Below are 23,749 nucleotides of genomic sequence, written 5' to 3' on the forward strand. Positions count from 1 at the left end.
CTGCTGTGCTTCTCACCTTGAAGAAATACCCTTCTCTGGACTCCTTGCCACCAAAGCAATTGCTCTGTGTCTTTGCCCCCCTTTGCAGCAGAACTCAAAAGCTCTTCTCCCCTTCCCCTCCCATCAGATGCCCACTCCCATTACCCCTCTTGTCCATGGCCTCTGCATCACTAGGTCCAGCTGTCAGGACTCAGTCTTTGCCTCATGTGACTTCGAGCAGCAATCAGCACAGTGACCGAACCCTGCTCCTTGATGCACTTCCTCCACCCAGCTTCTGGAACTTCCTTCTCTTCCCCCTCCCTTTCTAACTGCTGGGGTGTCCCCACAGGCCATGGGCACAAAGCTGAGCTCCTGACCCTTCCAGCAAAACCTGCCAACCCACAGCCTCCCCACCTCTGTTGATGGCAACAGCATCCTTTCAGTTGCTCAAGCTCAAAGCTTCCTTGACTCATGTCTCTCACACTCCAGAATCCAGAGGAACTCTCCTGGCTCTACCTTCAGAATCAATTAGAATCCAGCCACTTCCCCCGCCACCACGGGCTGTGAGCCACCATCCGCTCTCCCCCTCATCACTGCAGCAGCCACCTCACACAGCACTATCCTTTTAAAACAGAAGCCGGGTCAGGTCCTCTCTGCTTAAAACCCTGCAAGGGCTCCCATCTCAGAGAGAAGATAAAGTCTGACAAAATGCCTACAAGCCCCCAGCAATCTGTCCCCCAGCACTAATAGTGCCCCAACCCTGCCCCACGCCTCTCTCCTTCTGTGACACTCTCGCCTTCCAGGTGATGTACCATTTATTATGCTTTATTGTGTCTTGGCTCTCTCCTCACTAGGAGAGATGCATCTTAGGACAGGCATCCTTGTCGCCTTCACTGCTATATATCCCACTTGCTCAGAACAGCGTCGGGGACAGTAGGCACTCAGGGGATGTCTGTAGGACGAGAGAAGAGAGAGATGCGTGAAAAAGCTTCACAAGATGCTAGTAACACAGATTAGGTTGTGGTATTGGTGGTGGCAACATGGATGGGTTAGAAGTGGATGGTTTCCAGGGCAACAGTGGGAAGGAGAGCATGTGGCATATGGAGGGGGACTCCTCATTTTCCAGTTCACCATGTAGGCAGGTGGGGACGTCACCCACAGCAACCAGGAGCTGGAGAAGAGCCTGTGGGTGGGCAGAAAATGCTTAGTGTGGCCGTGCATCCTTGTTTGAGGACTGTTGGGATTATTCAAGGGGAAAACAAGCAGGCAGTTTGAAAAGGGAGCCTGGGCTGTGAGGCATGGTCAGGATTGGAGACAGACATCTGGGACACGTCCGCTCAGTGCAGCTATGAGCATGGAAGAGCTCCTTGGGGAAGATGGAGAGAGGAGACCAATGAGCAGGGAACTGAAAAGAAGAAGGCATAGGCTTGAACCCTTAGGAGCGCCAGCACGTGAGGCTGGGACTATGTCAGCTGAACAATTGGGGAGGTGGGAGGACGTGACATCTTGGAAGCCAAAGGAGGGGGGCGCTTCTAGGGGGCGGGAAGTGAGTCCGACAGGGAGGGGACATCCTTGTCAGGCATACATACTGATCGGAGGCTTGATGAGAGCCATTCTGGCAGAGCGATGAGGATGGAATCCAAATCAGAGAATTCTGTCATGGATCAGCAGTATGAACCTGTCTAGTGTCCATGAGGACGTGGGTTCAGTCCCTGCCATGAGCTGTGGCATAGGTCACAGACGCAGCTGGGATCTGGCATGGCTGAGGCTGTGGCACAGGCCAGCAGCTGCAGCTGTGATTCATCCCCTGGCCTGGGAACCTCCACATGCCATGGGTGTGGCCCTAAAAAGACAAAAAATAAACAAATCAGAGGTGAGTGGAAGGTGCCTGAGAGCACTCTTTCCAGCAGGGCGGCTGTGACGGAGGATAGCTGGGGCAGGAACAGAGGAGGGCGTGGAGCAAGGATGGTCTTGCCTGTTCAGAGTGGTGGGGAAGGCCCTGCCCCAGAGGGCGGGCTTTACAGAGACCAGCAGGGAGGGAGTGTGGCAGGGTCCCAGCAAGGAGGAGGCGGGTCAATTCCTCTGAGCTGCCAATGAAACTAATCAATAAATGATCTATAATAGGATTAGAACAGAGTTTTATTTGAGTCAAACTGAGGATTAGAGCCTAGAAGACAGCTTCCCAGATTACTCGGAGATACCACTCCAGAAAAGCATGGTTTTCAGCACAATTTTATGTCTTGTCAGAACAAAGAACATCAAATCAGGGATACATTCCTTCAAAGTTTAAAAAAAAAAAAACCCACCGGAAGTTTCTTTTATGGCTCAGCAGTTAACGAATCCAACTAGGATCCAGGAAGACGTGGGTTCAATCCCTGGCCTCGCTCAGTGGGTTAAGGATCCGGTGTTGCCGTGAGCTGTGGTGTAGGTTGCAGACTCAGCTCGGATCCCGAGTTGCTGTGGCTGTGATGTGTAGGTTGGCAGCTGTAGCTCTGATTCGATCCCTAGCCTGGGAACCTCCATGTGCTGCAAATGTGGCCCTAAAAAGAGAAAAAAAAAAAAAAAAGAAAAAGAAAAAGAAAAAAAAAAAAAAAAACAGTCCAGCACGTACACTGTGAGTCAGTACAGCCTTGGCACCTGGGAAGGGAGTCTTACCATCAGAGTCCTAGAAACGGAGGCATCTCATCTTTAACATGGACATTCTTTAATTCTGGTTGATGCTCCCTTTTCCTTGTAATTAAGTCAGATGTGCAGTGTATGTTTGATAGGCCGCAAATAGGCTATTTTAGTTAGCAGCAAATTTAACTCAGGAGTTCCTGCTGTGGCACAGTGGGTTTCGAATCTCACTGCTGAGGTTCCAGCTGCTGTGGAGGCACCGGTTCAATCCCCGGCCTGGTGCAGAGGGTTAAAGGAGCCAGCATTGCCACAGCTGTGGCATAAATCACAGCTGCAGCTTGGATTCCATCCTTGGCCCAGGGAACTTTCACATGCTGCAGACGTGACCACCGAAATTCAAGTTAACTCATCTATAAGCCCGAATGACTTTCCTGTACCTCAGTGTGTGAACACTTTGTTTATCAGAGTTAACCGGAGGGGCTCAGAGTGGAGGCTGGGCACAGGTGCAGGGGCAGGCAGGAGCATGTGTGTGGCATTAGAAAGGTGATGGCAAGTCCATCTGGTGGCTTTTCCCTTCTTGGTAAAACAGGGAGCAGGGCCATTGGCTGAAAGTGAGACGTCAGCTGTACAGATGTCCAAAAAGTCAGCGCCCTGCCCTGCCCCTAGCCTGGGCTTAGAGGGACACAGCCCCCCAGGTTACATTCTCAGGATGTCAGGACCATCAGGCATCAGTTTTCATCTCTCTCCTACCTCTGTGCCCCATGCCCCCTCTACTCCCACCTCCACCATGAAATCCCTGAGCAGGTCCTGTCTGTCCTCACGGACAAGCACCATCTGACTCACTTCCCTCCATCTCCACCGCCAGCCCCGGAGTCCTGGCAGCTGTCACCTCCATGAGAACAGCTGCAGCGCAGCCCCATACCTGCCTTCGCCCCCTTGCATTCCTCCTCTGTGCAGAACCCTTCGGTGGCTCCCCCTGTCCCCCTGGACCATGAAGTGGAACCAGGATGCTGTGCTCTAGCTGACCTGCCTCGCCCCCAGGCCCTCCCCTGCTGAAACCCACTGGGCTGCCCCTAGACGCAGATGCCCAGTGACCTTGGTGTGTTCAGAGCTTTTCTGGCCCTGCCACACTCTTCCCTCCCGCTTCCTCTCCCAGATAACCATCCGTCCACCTCCAGACTCAGCCTCGTCCCCATCCCCCATCTGCCCAGCCTGGCTGTGGCCTCTCTTTACGGGCTGGGAACTTCCTGTGCTTGTCTGTGCATCATTGTTTTCTCAAGTATCCATCCATCCAAGGAAAAGTCTGAGTCAGAGATCTTGCCTCTTTCCCCACCGTTCCCATTACTTAACCCCAGAAGCACCCAGGGGTGATCCATAAGCTCACGAGGGCTGATTGGCTGCCGAGAGCCGCCTCCCCCTGCCGCCCTCACCCTCCAGACTGAGGTCTGGCATCTGCCAGGAGCCGAGGAGTTACTGGTTCGGCAGTAGTGTGGCTTTAGAGGAAAATGTGTAGGATTTGAGAGTTGGGTGAACTCCTTTGGGAATGAGTTCCACCCCTAACCAACTATGTGGCCTTGGACAAGTCCATTCTTTCTCTCTGAGTCTCTGTCCCATGTGTGCGATCATCATACCTCTCACAGAGATCACTGAGAGGGACAGACGCGAGCGAGGATATGCAATGTGTTTTGCACACGGTAAAGTGAGGGCCCCTGTGGGTTTCCTGAGTGTTCTCCGTGGGGCAGGTCTCAGCTTGCTGCCCCAGCCTTCCCCACAGCAGCCACCTGTGCTTCCACACTCATCCTCTTCAAGCCCCCATGAAGGAGTTCCCCCTGTGGTGCAGTGGATTAAGGATCTGGCATTGCAGCCGCTGGGATGTAGGTCAAACTGCCGCTTAGGTTCAATCCCCGGCCCAGGAACTTCCATGTGCGGCCAAAACAAACAAGCTCCCATGCACAGCCAGGCTCACACTGCTAACCCCAGAGCTGGGCTATGGGGTCCCCCCTGCTCTCCGCTCCCATCCTCCCCTCCCCATCCCCCACCGCCAGCTCAGCTGCGCACGTCCAAAGGCCCTAGGAGGGTTCTTCCCTCTGCCCAAAATGTTCTCTCCGTGTGTCTCCCTTTCCATAGAAATGAACCGAGGCCCAGTGAGCTCCAAAATTTGTTCTTTAAGCAGGAACAAGGCCCGATTCTTACCCCGCCTGCCAAAACCTGACAGCAGGGAGCAGCGGCAGCCTCGTGCAATGACACATGAGCCAAAACTTGATGGATTGTCATTACCACCAGCACGCCCACCCCAGCCTCTCCGAGGGCAGAGGCACTTTCTTTGCCCCACCACTTGGCTCTGGGGCCAGGGAGGACAGCATCAAAGCGTTGCAAGGAGGGGTGGCCGGGACCTGTGTTCGGGAGGGGCCCATCTGGGCGAGGGAAGCTTCTCTCCCTCGGATGCTGACCTTGGCCTCTCTGCTTGTGTTTTGCAGGTCCTCCCGTAAGTGTCCTGGATGACGCTCTCTGCTCCTGAAAGATAAGATATTTTGTTCTCTCTCTGTGTTGCATTTCTATCAAAATGATATTTGGTTAGAGAGGTGTGTCCTTAAAATTCAGTCCCAGGTAGGGGCGATGTTTTTTGTGATTTGTGGGTGAATGCAAGCACAGGATCCAGGGGCTTGCCTTGGCCAGTGAAGCATCCTATGACCGTTTTCCCTCCAAGAGAGGTGGCACAAGAGCCGTCCATTCCTCACCAATATCTCTGGCTCAGCTGGGTGCACAGAAACGCAAGCACCATGCCCACGTTTCCTAAATGCTCTGCCACAGTCGATCTTTGTAAATGGTTTTGGTCTCATGTGCTTCAGCAGAAAGGGCTCTGGAGTCAAGCCAGGGGTCCTAGATCCTGGGGTCCACTTTCCTTCTTGGTCAAAATATTTCCCGCTCAGAGTTGGGCAGCAGAGACCTCTGGAGCATGGCGGGTGGGCGAGGGCGCTGAGTTTGCAAAGGGTGTGAGGGAGGGGCTGGCTGCCCCATCCACAGCAGCCCCGGAAATCCTGCTCCTTCTCCAAGGCACGTGACAAGTCTGCCTTTGATTCATCATCTTGGCAGTTTTTCAAAGCCTGATAAATCCTGACGAATCAATTCAAGGAGCACATTGACAGTCTGCTTGGGCCAAAATGAACCTTCTAAAGGAATTCCATTCAGATGAGCAGTTTCATTTTGACTTCCACTTGCCATGATTCATTTCCCCATCGGCACCCTCCAGAATCAGGGCTCCTTGCTGCATGTAGCAGCACCACGTTGAGCCAGAAAGCGAGAACGTGTAGATTTATGGGCCTCGAGCAGTTTTTCGCTGTTGAGTCATTCCTGACTGTCACTTGGAGGCTGGCCTGTGTGAACCCGCCGAAGTGTGTCACACAGAGGGCTCTGGTGCAAAGTTGTTGGGGGGGGGTTGTTTTTTGTTTTTTTTTAACTTGGCTGTTAAATGACTACATGAATGAAATAAATGCAGAATTTGCAACCTGAGACGGCTGGCGATGTGTGGGGCACTGGCCAGGCAGCCACTGCTCCAAGCATGTGGGGGTAGCAGGAAACGTGGCCCCATACCTCTGGCTTCCTCGGGTTACCCCATCCCAGTGGCAACAGACAGGACATCCATATCTGCTCGCCAGGTTCCTCATCAGGCCCCATTTAAGGTGCATTTTCCATGGTAATCGTAATACCACACTCCAGGAACGCACATCCCCACAAGGTTCTCGCCAGGTGCCTCAGCCAACATCGGCGGGACACGTGTGGTGTGGGTCCAGGTGGCCCCTCCAGTCTGGCCCCATGAGGTGGGGAATGGGTGCTCCATCCCCCAGATCCTTCGGAGCCCTGCATCCCACCCCCCACCCCCACCCCCAAAGGAGTCAGTTACCACCAGCAGCCTCTGCCACAAACCCGGCAGACGTGGAGGGATCAGGGGCCCTGATTGAGTTCTAAGTGTTGCCATATGCTCTTCTGCCGAAAGTCTGATTATTAACGACGTATTAATCACCACAGGGGCAATCAGGACGAGATGGCTACCCGGTAATTTGCCATTTATTTTTTGTTCTCTTTGCCCTTTACTCTCAAGCCAATGTTCTTCCTCTGTGCCTTTATTTAACTGTCTGCCTCTCCCCTCCCCCTCCTTCTCCTCTGCCCCTCCAGGGCTGTGCTCTCTTTGGTGGAGGGATTAGTGGTAACTCCATGACAAGGCAGGATGTAGGGATCTGCTGGGCCCTGGCCCGGAGGGGAACTGTCTGCAGCTCCAGCTGCTTGCAGACAAAGCAAAGGGGCTTCAAAGGGCGTTCCTCTTATGGCTCCTCAGTGAGGAACCCAACTAGGATCCATGAGGCCGCAGGTTCGATTTCTGACCTTGCTCAGTGGGTTAAGGATCCAGCATTGCCGTGAGTTGCAGTGTAGGTCACAGACATGGCTTGGATCCTTTGTTGCTGTGGCTGTGGTGTAGGCCAGCAGCTAAGCTCTGATTTGACTCCTAGCGTGGGAACTTCCATATGCTGCAGGTGCAGCCCTAAAAAGAAAAAAATAATAAAATAAAAAATAAAGAGGCTTCAAGGGGTCTCACAGAGGTGCTGAGTCCCCCGCAGCACCACCCGGCCTGGCCAGTGTGTCAGCCCTGAGCCCTGGGTGCAGCCCTCCCACTGGCTTGGCTGCCAGCCTCTTCCCAGTGGACAGAGACCCCTTGTCCCAGCCCACTGTGTCCTGTCACTACTCAGGAACCAGAGACTGGTTGGTTCCCATTTGGCCTTTTTGGTGCTGTTCTCTCTCAGATCTTCTACAGTTAAACCACAAAGTTAGCTTATACTTGGCACCCATGTCCCCAGCCTGGATTGAGGGAACACCATGTCAGAAGCCAGGTGGCCTCTGTCTGTGCCACTTTCCAGCCCTGCATGTAGGAGAGCCGGTGACAGCAGGGTCCAGAAGCCCTGATAAAGAAAGCGCAGGGGGTGCACCTGGTGAAGGAGAACATGGCAGGACTGTCCTGTTGGGAGACAGACATGTTCTGTGCCTTGGCCAGAAGGATTCAGGGAGGGAAATGGTGATGGATTCAGAGGCCTCTCTAGTGGTCAGTTCTGTCCGGAGTCAGAATGGGCTGGCGATGGAGGTGGGGGCCAGGGAATGGGTGTCCCCAGTCCCACAAGAGCTGCCTTCCCAGGAGGCTGTGGAGGGCAGTCCAGCCCCAACCATCAGGGAGGCCTGGGCTTGGATTCCAATGCTGCTGCCTCCTTTGCTGGGTGTCCTTGGGAAAGGTGCTGGCCCCCTCTGTGCTTCAGTTTCTTACTCTGTGAAATAGGGTGATGCAGGGCCTCCCTCACATGTCAGGGTTGGGATTCATCAAGATCTAGATGGTGACAGCTATACAAAATGGATCACAAACCCAGTCTTCGAGACTTGGTGGAGACTTTGGGGGGCATTTTCCTCATGTCCAGAGTGGCCTGTGCTATGCTCAGAGTAGAGTTGGGGGTTTCCTGGGCAGCCAGGAAAGGTCCCCATCAGCAAGCAGCCTGGCCTCTCAACCCAAAAACATCCTACTCTGTGTGGAATAAAAATAAAATGTGGGAATTCCCTGGTGGCCCAGAGGGTTAAAGAGCCAACATTGTCACTGCTATGGTTCAGGTTACAACTGTGGCACAGGTTCGATCCCTGGCCCAGGAACTTCCACATGCCATGGGTACAGCCAAAGAAAAAAAAAACAAAACAAACAAAAAAAAAAAAAAAACAAAATATGAAGCCAGCCATGATCTATGGGGGTCAGGGCACCACCCCCTCCTCAGCAGCTTTTCCTGATTAGAAAAGAGACAGCCCCCCGAGTCTTAGACACGGCAGCCAGAGTCTTGGGGATGCACAGGCTTTTGCTGGAATATTTTAACCTTTTGTCTTAAGCCCTCTCACTTCACAAGCTTATTAGTCTTTTTTCTTTTTTCTTTTTTTAATTTTAGGACTGAACCCACAGCATATGGAGGTTCCCAGGCTAGGGGTTGAATCGGAGCTATAGCCGCCAGCCTACACCACAGCCACAGCAATGCCAGATTCTTAACCCACTGAGCGAGACCAGAGATCAAACCTGTGTCCTCATGGATGCTAGTCAAATGCATTTCCGCTGAGCCACAACGGGAACTCCACGCTTCACTAGCTTAGAAGCATTGGAAGATTTCTGCCAGAACCACTCTTGGGATTACCGAGTTACCGTTTCCACTCCAGGCTCCCTCTTGGCTATAGGTGCATGTGTCCAAAGGGGCATAGGTGGTGGTGGGGTGAGGGGGACCCTTCCCTCTTCCCCCACTGCTGCCTCCTCTGAGCACACAGTGACCCAGGGGTTCTCTCTGGCTGTGCGCATCAGAGAAGGTGCTGGCTGATGGTGGGGATCATTTTCCATGGGTGAGGGGCAGGGGGCTCCTCCCACAGAGGAGTCCACCTCCCACAGAGCCTCTCTTGCTTCTGCCACCATCCCTGCCTTTGCTCCTGGGATGGAGGAGGCGGGGGGCGGGGTGGGGCAGGTGCAGCAGGCTTCGTGGGCAACAGGCACGAATCCGTGTACAGATTTGGGCAGCTGAGGACTGAATCCCCGCTTAGTGCTCACCAGCCCTGCAGCCCGGGCAAGCTGATTAGTCTTAGAAAAAGTGGTTTTTTTCCTATAGTTGGGTGGACTTCAAGACCAGCCTCAGGGAGGAGTTTTTTTTTTTCCTTGTGCTAAAAACATGTCACTTCCTAAAGGGAAGTAAGAGCCAGAAAAGAGTCAAGCAGGAGGGTTGTGGTGGAGACTGTGCCAGCTGCATGTTCTGGATTAATCCAGGGCGGCCTCTCCTCTAAGGAGACCAGCTGAAACCAGGTCTATATGGGGACCTGACAGCGCTGGTGAGCGGACAGGCACATAGCAACCAAGCATATCTGTGGGGCAGGTTGTGGACTGAAAAAGGCCTGCAGTCACTTTGTCCTCCGTCTCCTGGTACAGAGGCTGACCTGTCCTTTCTGTTGCAAGGGGTTCATGAATAGCTCTCCAAAAGAAGACAAAAGAAGCATGTTTAGTATAAAACCTTCCCAAAATAGAGAAAAGCACAAAAAAGGGAAAAGCAATCATTCGTAATTCTACCACCCACAGATAAGTCCTGCCCATATTTTTGTGTTTGTTCTTCCCGGACTTTTCATGTGCTGGTTTGTTTTTATAGTTATTCTAAAAATGGGATTCCAGTGGACATACTTTTTTGTGGCCTACTTTTTTTCACTTAACATAGCATGAGATTTTCCCACATCATTAAGAAGAATCCTTATAGAATGTAATAGCTGCAGAGTATTTTATCATCTATATCATTTATTTAACTAGTCTCCTAGTTACATTTTTTATACTGACCATTTTTTATCCTTGTAGTCGACATCCCGGAAATAAATCTAGGCTTATTTCCATGATTATCTCCTTAGAATAAATGTCTAGAAGTTGAATTGCTAGCCCAAAGGGTTTGCACATGTTGAAGGCTTTTGATGTGTACTGCCAAATTGCCCTCCTGGAGGCTATACTAATTTACATTTCCACCAACAGCACATGAATGCTACATGTTTCCCCAAGTCCTGACCAACCATAGATATTATACTTTTAAATCTATGACAATACGATAAGTTAAAAATTTATGGATGGATGTATGTATCTTGTTTTAATTTAAGATGCGTTTTCATTAGAAGTGCAGTCCCAAAGAGATGAGTTTTGAAAAAATTTGTGTAATCCTAACTGTCATCTGGTGGTCAAACTTGGAATTGCAGGTATAGCATTTAAAGATGAAATAGTCCTTTCCCATTGTGGCTCAGCGATAAGGAAATCGACTAAGATCCATAAGGATGCAGGTTGGATCCCTGGCTTCGCTCAGTGGGTTGAGGATCCAGCATTGCCTTGAGCTGTAGTGTAGATCGCAGATGCCACTCAGATCTGGCGTGGCTGTGGTGTAGGCCAGAGGCTGCAGCTGTTTCAACCCTTAGCCTGGAAACTTACACATGCCACGACTGTGGCCCTAAAAAAGAAAAAGAAAAAAGAAAAAAAAAAAAGAGGAACTCATTACGGTTCGAGAGCTTTTGGATTCAATAGACCCAAGGACAGCAGACATCGTGGAATCAGCAGCACAGGGGGATATTTGGGCTCAGAACATTGTGAGTCCAAGGTAGGACCTGAAGAAGAGCCCTGGGCACAGCACTCTTACATTTGTGGGTGGTAATCAGCATTTGTGTTGGTAAAGTGATCTTGCCATCTCATAAATAGCAGGCTTGGTTAGCTGTGTTCATCAAATCCTAGTTGTGTACCAGGGAAGCTCAAAGAGAATCAGACCCAATCACGGTCCTTGGGGAGCTGTGGGGGAGAGGGACCCAGAGCTAATTTGCCATGGGATAGAGAGGGAGGGACAACTAGGGGTCACTGTGACCTTCTTAGAGATTTCACAAGCTCTTTTTTCCTTTCTAAGCTGTGGCTTCTGTCTAGGATGAAAAGACTTATCCCTCCTGCAAGGCTCCAACTTGCCCACCCATTGACTTTTGCACAAAAAAAGTCTCATCATCTCCTATTTACAACCTCATACATCCTCATATTTCCTCTTCCTTGGTATTTGGACTTTTTTTGACTCTTAGCATTGGGCTTTAGTGACTTTGGGGTTTGTTTTACACTTTCAGAATCCAGTTCAAACATTTCTTGAAAAAAAGTGTTTTTAGTAAATCTTCCACAGCTCAAGATTTGTGTGTATCTGGATGGAAGAGGAAAGTGTTGGGTTGTGGGGCCAGTGGCACAAAGAAATAATGAAACCCAGCAAAGGCCCTGGGGTGGGGGGACCTGCTCACTCCGGAACCACCATTGGTCCTTGTCTCTCCACCAGATGCTTTTCTGGGTCTTTGGCCCAGCACCAAACAAGGAAGACAAGGCCACTCCCCAGAGTGGGGAGGAAGGAACCAAACAAGAAACTGACAAGATAGCTTCAAACAGTGAAATGTCCTAGACAGAGGACGTGATTCGAGGACTGGCTGGGTGGGTGCCATTTGGATTAAATAATCGGAAAGCTCTTGAGGGAGATGACATTTGAGCTGAGACTTAAATGATGAAAAGTCTTGGAGGGAAAAATGCTCCTGGCCGAGAAAGAAAGAAGGGTGCAGGTTATGCAGTAGAAACAAGCTTCATGCGTGTGTGTTCGGGGTATGTGCGAGACCAGAGTGGTTGCAGTGAGCAAGCAAGTGCCAGGAAACAGTAGAAGGGGAGACCGGAGGGGTCTCCAGGCCACTTAGAGTAGAATCGTGTAGGCCACGGGGAGAGGCTGACCCAGGCAGGAGGCCAAGGGAACTTGGCTCTGGGTTTACAGAAACCACTTGTCCCCAGAGACAGGCTGCTTTGCCAAGGGCTGGGAGATTCGTTCCCCTGAGAGAACCAGAAAAAGACTGTCCAGGAGTTTCAGTTGTGATGGAGCAGAAACGAATCCAACTAAGAACCATGAGCTCAGTGGGTTGGGGATCTGGCATTGCCGTGAGCTGTGGTGTAGGTCGCAGACTCGGCTGGGATCTGGCATTGCGGTGACTCTGGCATAGGCTGGTGGCTACAGCTCCGATTAGACCCCCAGCCTGGGAAGCTCCATATGCCTTGGGGGCAGCCTCAAAAAGACAAAAAAAGACAAAAAAAAAAAAACAAAAAAAAGACTGTCCAAGCCCATCTTCCAGAAGACTTTCCAATGAGCCAGGGAACAAAGGCACAGGTCCAACCCTTGCTGGGGGCATTCTTGCCCGGCTCTCCCACCCAGGAGGTGGGGAGGAGGTGGTCTTAGCCCTGCTGGACAGAGAGGGCAGCTGGGCTCAGGGGCTGATAGGACTTGGCTGAGACACAAGACCCACCATAGAGCAGAGCCTGGGTTAGCACCCAGACTTAGACTCACCATCACACCAGCCACCCCTATCAATTAGCAGGTCCTGTGCATTAGCAGGACGGTCCTCCTCCTCTCACCACCCAGAGAAACAGATATCTAGAGTGAAGGTTGTTTCTGCTCCTCATCACTTTTTTTATCTGACCCTCAGCTCCCTCCCCAGTCCACCCATGTTATCAAATTAAGACCCTTTACCGCTTTCCATTTAAAAAGAAAAAGAAGGCATTTCTGTTGTGGCATAGCAGAAATGAACCTGACTGGTATCCATGGTACCCAGGATGCAGGTTCGATCCTGGCCTCACTTGGTGTGTCAGGAATCCAGCGTTGCCGTGAGCTGTGGCAGATGCAGCTTGGATCTGGCATCGCTGTGGCTGTGGCATAGGCTGGCAGCTGTAGTTGCAATTAGACCCCTAGCCTGGGTACCTCCATATGCCTCAGTGTGGCCCTAAAAAAAAAAAGAAAAGGAAAAACAGAAAACCAGGTCTAATTTAAGTCGATTTCTCTGTTCCGCCTTCTCTCCTGTTCTTCATTCATACGTCTGTATCATAATGATTTTAGAAATTAGGGGAGTTCCCTAGTGGCTCAGCAGGTTAAAGATCCAGCATTGTCACTGCTATGGCTCAGCTTGCTGCTATGGTATGAGTTCAGTCCCTGACTTGGGGACTTACACATGCCGCAGGCGCAGCCAAAAAAAAAAAAAAAAAAAAAAAGTAGGACAGTAAGCATCCCCCTCATGATGGAATGTCCAATTCCATTTCCCTGGCCACATCCCATCCTTGTCGAGGAGGCCATGTCAAGAGACCACTGCCGTATCAAGTCCCTCCCATCCTATGGGGAGGCAGTCATTTAGCCCCTCTGGGCTTCTGTGTCCACATCTGCAGTGTGAGGCTTGACCTGGATGAAAACCTCATGGATCAGATCTGTGCAGCACTCACAGTTTCCAGGTACTTCCCATCCCTGGACATGAGGCTTCCTGCCCATTTTGCATATTGAAAAACTGAAGCTTTGGAGTTCCCATCGTGGCTCAGCAGTAATGAACCCGCCTAGTATCCATGAGGACGTGGATTCAATCCCTGGCCTCACTCAGTGAGTTAAAGGATCTGGCGTTACTGTGAGCTATGATGTAGGTCACAGATGTGGCTGGCATCTGTCGTTGCTGTGGCTGTGGTGTAGGCCAGCAGCTGCAGCTCCAATTCAACCCCTAGCCTGGGAACTTCCATATGATACAGGTGCATCCCTAAAAAGAAAAAAAAAAAAATTAAGCTTTCGAGTTCTCGTTGTGGCTCTGCAGGTTAAGGGCCTGACGTGGGGGTGAGGAAGTGGGTTCAATCCATGGCCTCACTCAGTGGGTTAAGGATCTGGCATTGCCACAAGCTATGGCATAGGTCACAGATATGGCCTAAACCCTGAGTTGCTGTTAGGCCACAGCTGCAGCTCCAATTCAACCTCTAGCCCAAGAACTTCATATGCTGCAGGTGTGGCCACTTAGAAAAGAAAAGAAAAACTGAAGTTTAGAGTGGCTGTGCCACTTTTCCAGATCTCACAGTGGCCAGCGCATGGGGCCTGACTTCCCCCAGAAAACTCCCTAGACCCCAGACAGTGAGACCTTCCCACACAGAGATCGTTATGTTACAGTGGCTAGGGCTGTAATGCATCCAGAAAGGGCCTCAGGCCCCACAGAGAAAGGAGGTGCTAACTCTGCCTGGGATCAGGGGAGGCCTCATAGAAGAGGGAAAATCGGGGTGGCTCTTGAGGAATGAGTAGGAGTTTGGCAGGAGGAAAAGGTAGGAAGGTGCTCCATGCAACAACACAGGCACAATGAAAACAGCAGGGCAGAGGAGTTCCTGTTGTGGCTCGGTAGGTTAAGAACCCAACTACTATCCACGAAAATGCAGGTTCGATCCCCGACTTCACTCAGTGGGTTAAGGATCCAGCATTGCCTTGAGCTGTGGGATAGGTCCCAGACGTGGCTCGGATCCCAAGTTACTGTGGCTGTGGTATTGGCCAGCAGCTACAGCTCTGATTGGACCCCTAGCCTGGGACCCTCCATATGCTGTGGGTCCAGCTCTAAAAAGACAAAAAAAAGAAAACGGCAGGGTTGAGATGTGGTCTCATGTGCCCGGGGACAGTGACTCTGAGGGAGGGCAGGGGAAGGCAGGAAGATGCTGCTGAGTGAAGGGCCTCCACCTACCCAGAGGGATGTGGACAGATGTGCATATGGGAAAGGCCTCCCTGGCTGCAGGGCAGAGACTGGAGAAAGGGGGTCCAGGGAGGAGGCAGCTACAATGATGTCAGGCGGCTGAATCAAGAGTGTCTCCATAAGGATGGAGTGAAAGCGGGCAGACTGGAGAGGTGAGAGCTGGTGGGAGTTGCAGGCTGGCTCTGGCAGGTGAGGGACCAGAACCAGAACTCCTAGCACTTGGTGGTACCCAGTTCCCCAAGCAGCATCTGGCTAAAACCCTCAGAATCAGTCTTGGGGGCATCAACCGCCTAGGCCCCAGGGGACCGCGTAAGCTCTGAGCTGAAATGTGGGATGTGAGGCAGGGCCTCTGCCTGGGACCAATTTTGAAATGAATAACTCAGTTAGACTGTTTAGAATTAATCGTGAACAAAAAAGGACCATAGGACACCACACATTCATATGCTTTTTTGCACTCTCGTAGTTCAAAAACAGCTTTGATTGTAAAAATGTAATTAGTTAAATGATTCATCTGTAATATCCTGAATTCATCTGTTTTTAGATTTCAACATCCTACATATTTCATCTGACCCCTGCAGCGCCGCTCCCCAGGTTCTGGGTGGAGAGGGGATGGGATGAGAGCAGACTTCACGAGCCCCCGCTAACGGCCCCTGGATTAGAACCTTGGGGAGCCACAGCCAGGCCTGAGGGAAAGGGCCACCACATTGGCCTTTCCTCCCTCCTCACCAGGGTCCCTCGAAAGCCCAGACAGGTGCTCCTTGACCCAGGCCCTTTGCCTTGGGCCCAGGCTATGTCCCATATCCTTCGAGCATCACACACAGAGCAGCCAAAGGACAGGAGCTGCTCCTCCTCCAGCGGCTCCCAGGTGTCCTTCTCACCGTCTGGCAGCAGCCGGGGAGCCCCCAGACCCACACCTGCACCTCCCACAGCGGGGCCTTCTCCCCATGTCTAGCCCTGGGATTGCCCTCAGCAGGGACAGTCCACGGGGGGCAGGGCAGAAGTCTGTCCTGCCCTCTGCGGGTGTCCCTGTGACATCTTTGCAGAGTGGTGCCTCCCAGGCTGCTTGGTTGTCCCTCTTCCACGTCCCCAGGCAGCAAAGCAACCTCACCCCACTGCCGGAAGAGCTTGTCCACAGCCCTGCACTAGGTCTCTGGGCCAAGCTCAGGTCTTCCAAGTAAACAGACTTGAGGGAAAGCAGTTATTTGGGGTCTGAAGCTGGTCCTCCCAGCTTCCCCCCAAATCTGGGACTGGCCCCCTGTCCTGCCCAGGCGGAGGAAAAAGAGTGGGCTTTGGGGCTCCGTAGACTCTGTGATCTCAGACTTATCCCTAGCCCCTCTTCAGCTGTGCGGGGAGCCAGGTAGTGGACCCTAGCACTGGGCACACAGGCTGGGTTCAGTGAATGACCATCCTTCCTGCCACCATGACGGTCACTGACCCCGGAAGGGGAAGCCCTTGACGCTGAAGGAGCCCCTTTCAGGCCAATGTACCCAGTGCCCAGTGCCCAGACCATGGCCCAAGGGCAGGACTGCCCTTGACAGTCTTCAGCAGATCAAGAGCGCCCTCTGGTGTCCCCAGGCCAGGCACCAGAGCCAGGAGGAAACCGGCCATTCATTCATAGGAGAGTTTGCTTAACAGTTGGTTCGTTCAACAAATATTGGTTGTGTTCCCACTAGATATGAGGCACTCTGTCTGGTATTTGGGGTACAATTAGCAAGAAATACATCCAGGGCCCCTACTCCCATGGAGGCTGGGACCGAGTGGGAGAGAGAATCAAAATTCAGGGCCAGGAACGTAAAGCTTGCTGTGAGCTTCTGTGACCTGGACCTGGTCTGGGACAGGGGTGGGCAGGGGCTCCCCTCAAAGAACAGGAGGTGTGAGCTGAGGTCGGAAGACCAAGTAGGGACTGACGAGTGGGGAGCTGCAGGGGAATGTCCAGAGAGAGGGTGGGCCCAAGACAAGCCAGGCTGGGAGGGAACAGGAGGGGTCGGGAACCAGCAGTCGTGGAGCACCCGGCTTCATTGGGCAAGTTGGCTGCCTCCCCAGGGCCCAGGTGGAGCAAACTGCAGTGACATCCAACCTGGGAAGGGCCAGGCTGAAACAAAAACGTTGCAAACACATCAGGCTGCCCAGGACGCAGTGAGTTCCCTGTCGTTGGAGGTGTGTAAGCTAGAGCTGTGTACTCACCTTTTAGGAAGGGCATCTAGGGAGATTTGGCCCCTGTGGGTCCTCTTCCATATAAGGGTGGGTCCTTCCACCTATGGGTCCTCCCTTCAAGGGTTCTCAGACCCAAACTCAGGGGGACAGGATAGCGCAAGCCCAGCTTGGGGGGGCCAGGGAAGGGGGCACTTCACAGATCCACAGACTGGAGTTCCCGTCCTGGCTCAGAGGTTAACAAACCTGACTAGCATCCATGAGGATGCAGGTTCCATCCCTGGCCTTGTTCATTGGGTTAAGGATCCGGCATTGCCATGAGCTGTGGTGTAGGTCACGGACGCAGCTTGGATCCCATGTTGCTATGACTGTGGTGCAGGCCGGCAGCTACAGCTCTGATTGGACTGCTGGCCTGGGAACTTCCATATGTCACGGGTACGGCCCTAAAAAGACAAAAAAAAACAAAAAAACAAAAAAAAACTAAGACTTGATTCATTGATAACATAAACAAAAATGAACAAACCTTTAGCTGGAAAAAGAACCTTTACCAAGAAACAACAAAAAAAAAAGATCCACAGACAGCCCTCAGAGCCAGGCCTCTGGTGGGCACTGGCGCCTGGGGGACAGTCACTGTGGGGAGGGGAGAAGCTCTGGGCTGAGGGGGAGTTGAGGAGCTCTTCTCAGAGGTGACCCATGAGTCTGGAAGGAGGCCCATGGAGGCAGAAGAGGGGTCCTTGAATGTCAGGCCAAGGGGTCCTGCAGCTCTGCTCTGAGGGCAGGGCTGAGGCTGTGCCAGCTGCTGCCAAAGCCAGAGGAGGGTGGTGAGGCGGGACACATGCAGGGTTTAGGCATGAGATTCAGACTTGGGTCCCAGCCAAAGCTGGCCATGCTTGGCCTGTCCAAGCTCCAGTTTCTTTGTCTGTGGAGTCGGAGTGATAATGATGCCTACATGATGGGGCTGGGCTCAGCATCCAGGTGAGAAGGCAAAGGTGTGTGTCTTTTAGCTCCACCCCACTTCCTGGATTCCTGCCCCAGAACTTGCCCAGCTCATCACAGTCACACTGCAACCCTCTAGCACCAAGCTCCAGACCAGGCACTGTCACCTGTGAGAAGCCACTCAGTCTACACCACACCCACTTTCCAGGAAAGAGGAGGAAACAGGCTCCAGGAAGTTAAGCAGCTCCCTCCATGGTGTGCAGGGTAAAGACAAGGTGATCAGGATGAGCCCCCTACCCCCCCGGCACCATACTTGGTGTCATAGGAAGGATGGGCGTGTGGGGACAGAAGGGAGGCAGGGAGGCTGGTGGAGCCTGGTCCAGGAGAGAGTCCTAGGCAGGGGTGGTAGGGGGACTGAACGTGGACGTGATTTGGTTCAGAGCTAGAATTGCAGGCTCCCAAGCTCACTGATGCCTCACAAGCCAGGTGAGGAGATGGGGGCACTGGCTGGGTGTGGTAGAGTGTGGGGAACAACTGGGCTGGGGCTGCACTCAGGGCAGGGGCGGCACACGCCCCATCTAAGGGGGCACCGCAGCTCAGCCCAAGCAGGTCAGCCACAACCACAGCTTCCACCATTTCATGAAAGGCTGGAAATACAAACTTTAGAGGTAGGCTTTGGATCCTTAAGGATTCCAACCAATCCATTACCAGGAAACCATGAAAACCACAGAGGGGCCATCCCAAAGCCCAGGGTGGCAGGGGGGCTGGAAATTCAAACATGAGTGAGAAGGAGGAAGCTGGGATGTGGCCCCAGAGACTAAGGCTGAGGACAAGAGGGAAGATCAGGAGTGTGGCCCGGGGCACCAGGGATTTCAGTCACTCTGTCCCTGGTGTCCCTGGTGTCCCAGTAATGCTATGTCTCAGTCCCACTGTCCAAGTCACCCTGTCCCAGGTTGGCCACCTCCCTTTTGACTGCCTCCATCATGGCATTCCAGCCACACCGGGACCATCACCCTTCAGGTCCATCCTGCTAGATCCTCACCCTCGCGGAGGCTGCCACCGAAATGGGTGACCCAGCCTGTCTGCTGTTCCCATGGCTTCCATTAGACCAGCCCCATGTGCCTGAGCTGGAGACACCAGGCAGCTCTGGGCAGACAAGCCCAACTCACTGACCCAGCTCTTTCCAACCTCTCACACCCTATGGGAGTCAGGCCTGTTACTCCCCTTCTCCCCACCCAGGAACAAGTTTTCCTGATACCTGACAGGGTAATCGTGTAACAGGCAAATGTGTCATTTAAGCAGGTATTTGGGGATTGGTTCAAAGGCATAGCACTACCTCTTCTAGCCATGATGTGTAATGGCTGGACATACACATAATTGCTTCCAGCGCACACAGGATATTCACCAAGCGTGCTTTCTCCCCAAAATGGAAGCCAGCTGGCTTTCTGGCCTCCCAGAATCATAGAGCTGAAAGGGACCTGGAGACTTTCTGCACCAAGGGTTATCAACCCTGATGCCCCTGCAGAGCTGGCAGGTCCCCTCGGCGGGCCGGCGGCCCAGGCGTGAGGCTGTAGGGTAGAGTGGGGCCTGTGGCCCTGGGGCACGGCCCAGCTAAAGGAGCACTTGACCTAGCAGGTATCGCCAGGTGTGTGAACTCAGGTGTGCAAGATCTTCAACTTTTCAAGAAAATCCCTACGCCACATGTTTACGTCAAACGTCATAGCTGTTAAGTGTGCCAACTGAATGTGTTGGTGGTCGTTGCTGCTGTGTTTTTGTGTTTTTCTTAACGTTTTCATTTTTTCTGTTATAGTTGATTTACATTAGTCTGTCAATTTGCTGTTGTTTTTTGAACTGCATGGACCAAACCAACCCTGGCTCCAGGCTAGCCCTGCCCTGGCCCTGCCCTTCCCTGCTGATGCTCTGACCCAGCTAAACCCTCCACGGCTTGCTATGAGTTGGGTGCGATAGGTGACTGCAGAGCCTGGGGGACGGGGTCCCCCAGGAGGAACTGTGTGAACTCCTCAGGCCCGATCTGCAGCCAGGCTGGACATAAGAAGCTGGGCTCCTTCATCCCTTACCCGAGGGTGGCATTCGAGTCTGGGAAATTGCTAAGCGTGGCCAGTCTCACTGTGACCCGTGTGTGTGTGAATAGCCTGGCCTGAGAAATCAGAACCACGTGGTGCCGACCTGACCGAAGGGGCTGCCCACCGACCCCCTTGCTGAGTGGACAGCCCTAATGAGGGAGCCTTCACGCAGGAATGTGCACGTCCCAGGCTGGGCCCCGGGGGCCCCAAAAGCCTTGTAATTTGATGAATTGTCAACATCTGGGCCATAATTACTGGGCCCTGGACTGATAATCCTGGTAAGCCCCCTCATCCAGGGGCCCCGTCCTGGTGCATTTTGAGGGCTCCATTCCCCGACAGGAGCCATCAGCGTTAATTACAACCAGAAAGCGGGACAGTCCCCCAGCCCCGGCCAGTCTGAGCATTTACTCCTGTCTCCATGGAAACATGGCCAGGATATGACTTAGTTCGGTTCCCTGGATACTCCCGCCAGCTGGGATGCCTGAGTCCCAGTTAACAGGGAGGAGCAGACCCGGTAGAGAAAACGGTCCACGCAGCTTCTTCACTTTAAGATCCCTCCGAGGCTTGTCCCCTGCTGGACATTGAGAAGCGGCAGCGGTGGAGTCGGCATACTCCACTGCTTAGGAGATACCAACCAGAGAGGGAGGGAGCAACCCCATGAAGGTAAGAGACGTGAACAGTGGCACAGCCCAGTGTCCCACCACCCACTCGAAAGGCCACACAAAGGTCCCCTCCCAGTGCTGCCACCCCAGGGCCAGTGTGGACTCCACCCAGTATCCACTTGCCCGTAAAGCCTCACATCTTGGAGTAGCTCTAGGAGAAGAGAGGAAGGAGGCTGATCTGGGACCCATGAACCCATGATGAACTTGTCATTTGGGAGAAGGGCACGACCTCCACTTTACAGATGAGGAGACTGAGCCTCTGGGCTGTGCAGGTCCCTGAGCAAGGCCAGGGGCCAGCACAGGGGCTCTGTCCTCCTGGCCAGTGATTCACGTGAAGCCCAGGGCCTTGCTGGCTTCCACACGTCCAGAAGCATCCTGGAGCTCAGCTGATCTGCACCAGGGAGGAGTGATTTAGAGCAGAACCCAGGCTTGTAAACAGCTGTGAGGCTTCGTGGAGGGCAGAAGGCGTTGAAAACCCTCTGGTGAATTCCACGGCTTTGATCAGGCAGGGAAGGGGGCCGGCAGGAACCGAGAGCCTCCGGGCACAGTACTGTGGCGTCTGACCCTTGGGATCACCCGTTCCTTGAAAGCTGAGGCTCAGAGAGGGGAATCCAGGCAAAGCCTGAGCCCCGCCTTCACTGCCAGGGCTGCCTGGTGTTGTTCTTTCCTGCCCCCCTCCGGTGGGAGATGCAGGGAGAGAAGCAGCTGGAGCAGCGGAGATGGTTGGGGAAGATGAGGGCTGCCTTGATGGGCTAAGACCCCCCTGGCACTGAGGCCAAGGCTCCACCCCATCTGGGGCTCTGCTCTTCCAGATGGCCCGGCTTCCTAGAGCAGCCCCATCCTGCTCAAAACCAGCTTGTCATCAGCTGGGAAACTCAGCCTTGACCTTGTCCTGCCTTGGTCCAGCCTGGTGCTGGACCCACCCCATGTTTGTCCTTGTCTCCCATCCACCCAGCCCCTGACCCTTCCCCAGGCTGTTTCTCCTGCTCCCTAAGGACCCAGAGCCAGACTTGGGTCTCCCTCCAGCCCAGGAAGACGCCTGGTTTATAGATGGTCCACACAGCCTGCTGCCGTATTTGCTTTGCCAAGATTCAACGGGACCCTGTGATGAGGGGGCCTGAGACCAGCAAGGCTGGAAATATTGCCCTCCTGGAGAACCATGAGCAGAAAGATGGCTCAGGCAAATCTCGCAGGAAAGAAGCCTATTTCACAGGGTGTAGCCCAGCTTTTCTCAAACTTACATGACTGTGGAATTCCCTTTCCCAGGCAAGCCTGTTAACCCCCTGCAGGATGGTGTTCCATGGACACCAGTTTGGGAAAGGCTATATGCAGGGAAACTGCAGGCAGGACCCATCTTGTAAGGTTCACAGCCCAGGGCCCAGCCTCCTCCAGGATAAGAGGGGCCAGTATCATGCCCCCCAAGCTGGGCAGGTCATCTGACTCCAAAGCCAGGCTGTTTTCCCCCTCTACCCCACCCCTCTGTCAGTCCCCTCCTCAGTGACTCCCAGTGACCACTGGTCACCCAGCAGCCTCTCCACAGGCCAACTGTTTCCCCAGATGGAGAAATCAAGGGTCTGGGCACAGCCTTCTCGCCTAGGTATCATCAGAGCTGAGCCCAGAGCCACCTCCACAGACCAAAGCCACGGCTATGAGTCAGTTCCATCCTCAAGACCAGGCCAGCACCCTCTACTCTCTCTCTCTCTCTCTCTTTTTTTTTTTTTTTTTTTTTTTTTTTTTTTGTCTTTTTGCCTTTTCTAGGGCCGCTTCTGTGGCATATGGATATTTCCAGGCTAGGGGTCTAATCGGAGCTGTTGCCACCGGCCTACGCCAGAGCCACAGCAACACGGGATCCGAGCCATGTCTGCAACCTACACCACAGCTCACAGCAATGCCAGATCCTTAACCCACTGAGCAACAAGGCCAGGAATCGAACCCTCAACCTCATGGTTCCTAGTCAGATTCGTTAACCACTGCGCCACGACGGGTACTCCCAGCCTCTGCTCTCTAAATATTTGCACATGGGCTTTCTGTGTTTGCCAAGAGAATCTTCTTGGCCTCAGATCCCATCACACACAGCTCCAACCTCGGGTCCCCAGGGAATTAGAAATGACTTTACTTTAGCCCCGCCGTGGACATTTCCAAGATTGCTGCAGCGTCCATGACCCACAAAGGGCAATCTCAGAGTTGGCAGCCACTCTCGGCAAGGGGCCGCTGAGATCTGGCCATCAGAACGCTTTCAGAGACAGCTGGTGGCACTGAGTTCCCCACCCTGGGGTCGAAGGCAAGGGAACATCCCCGGGCTCCCTTCTACAGCTGACATTTCCGCTTCACATCACCTGGAACTGGGCCCGGCAGAGGGTCAAAGTCAAAGGGTGTCCAGAGAGCCTTTCCCTGGGGAAGGTCTGCTCAGGGCAGAAAACAAGTGCACCAGGAATCCAGAAAGGAAGGCAAAGCCTGTGAGCTTTCTTCCCTGGACGCTGTCTGTCACCCCCCATTCCCCTGTGCTGCAGGAGACGGAGCACTGAATGGAGAGTAGCGCCCATTTCAGCCCCTGGATAATCCACTGGCTCGGCTTCTTCATCCATAGGAGGGGGCATGGCACCTACCTCCCAGGGAGGGCTGTGGCTGGGGCAGATGCCATGAAGGATGTGGAGTCAAGTCCAAAGTGAGCCCTGCTTGGAGTTCTCATCGTGGCTCAGTGGTTAACGAATCCGACTAAGAACCATGAGGCTGCAAGTTCGGTCCCTGGCCTTGCTCAGTGGGTTAAGGATCCGGCGTTGCCATGGCCTATGGTGTAGGTCGCAGATGCTGCTCAGATCCCACGTTGCTGTGGCTCTGGAGTAGGCCGGTGGCTACAGCTCCGATTAGACCCCTAGCCTGGGAACCTCCATATGCCATGAGAAATGGCCCTAGAAAAGAAAAAAAAAAAAAAAGAGTCCTGCTTTGGGTCCTGGCCTTTATTAGGGGTGCCTTGAACTCATCATGCAGTCCATTTCCAAGGCCAGATCATGTCCCCAGCTGCTGCCCGCTGTATCCTCCCTCCTGGCATATGAAGAACAGAGTTGTGTTTAATTCTATGCTGCACCTTAGTCTTTTTTTTTTTTTTCCTTGTAACGAAGCCTTCTAAAAACTCCTCTCTTGTTTCTGCTGTGGTACAATGGGATCAGTGGCATCTCTGAACACCTGGATGTAAGTTCGATCCCCAGCCTGGCACAGTGG

The 23,749-nt window shown here is 53.1% G+C and overlaps 1 protein-coding gene across 11 annotated transcripts in view; it reads left to right on the plus strand.

Annotated features, from left to right (window-relative positions):
• The window catches only part of COL23A1 (collagen type XXIII alpha 1 chain), a 375,676-nt gene that overhangs the window by 314,965 nt on the left and 36,962 nt on the right, over positions 1-23,749 (plus strand). For 6 of the 11 annotated variants that reach the window (XM_085013695.1, XM_085013696.1, XM_085013701.1 and 3 more), the window contains one exon: positions 6,622-6,648. The exons of 4 other annotated variants lie outside the window; for them this stretch is intronic. In XM_085013695.1, the coding sequence (XP_084869821.1) occupies positions 6,622-6,648 (27 nt within the window). Of the gene's footprint in view, positions 1-5,072; positions 6,649-23,749 lie in introns of those variants that run through there. One more of the 11 variants, XM_085013702.1, reaches the window with a different exon arrangement.

This window comes from Sus scrofa, chromosome 2 (assembly GCF_054392235.1).
Source record: "Sus scrofa isolate SSC_HxYL_T2T_F1_AM1 chromosome 2, Sscrofa_HxYL_maternal_Yorkshire_Landrace_v2.0, whole genome shotgun sequence".
Taxonomy (NCBI): domain Eukaryota; kingdom Metazoa; phylum Chordata; class Mammalia; order Artiodactyla; family Suidae; genus Sus; species Sus scrofa.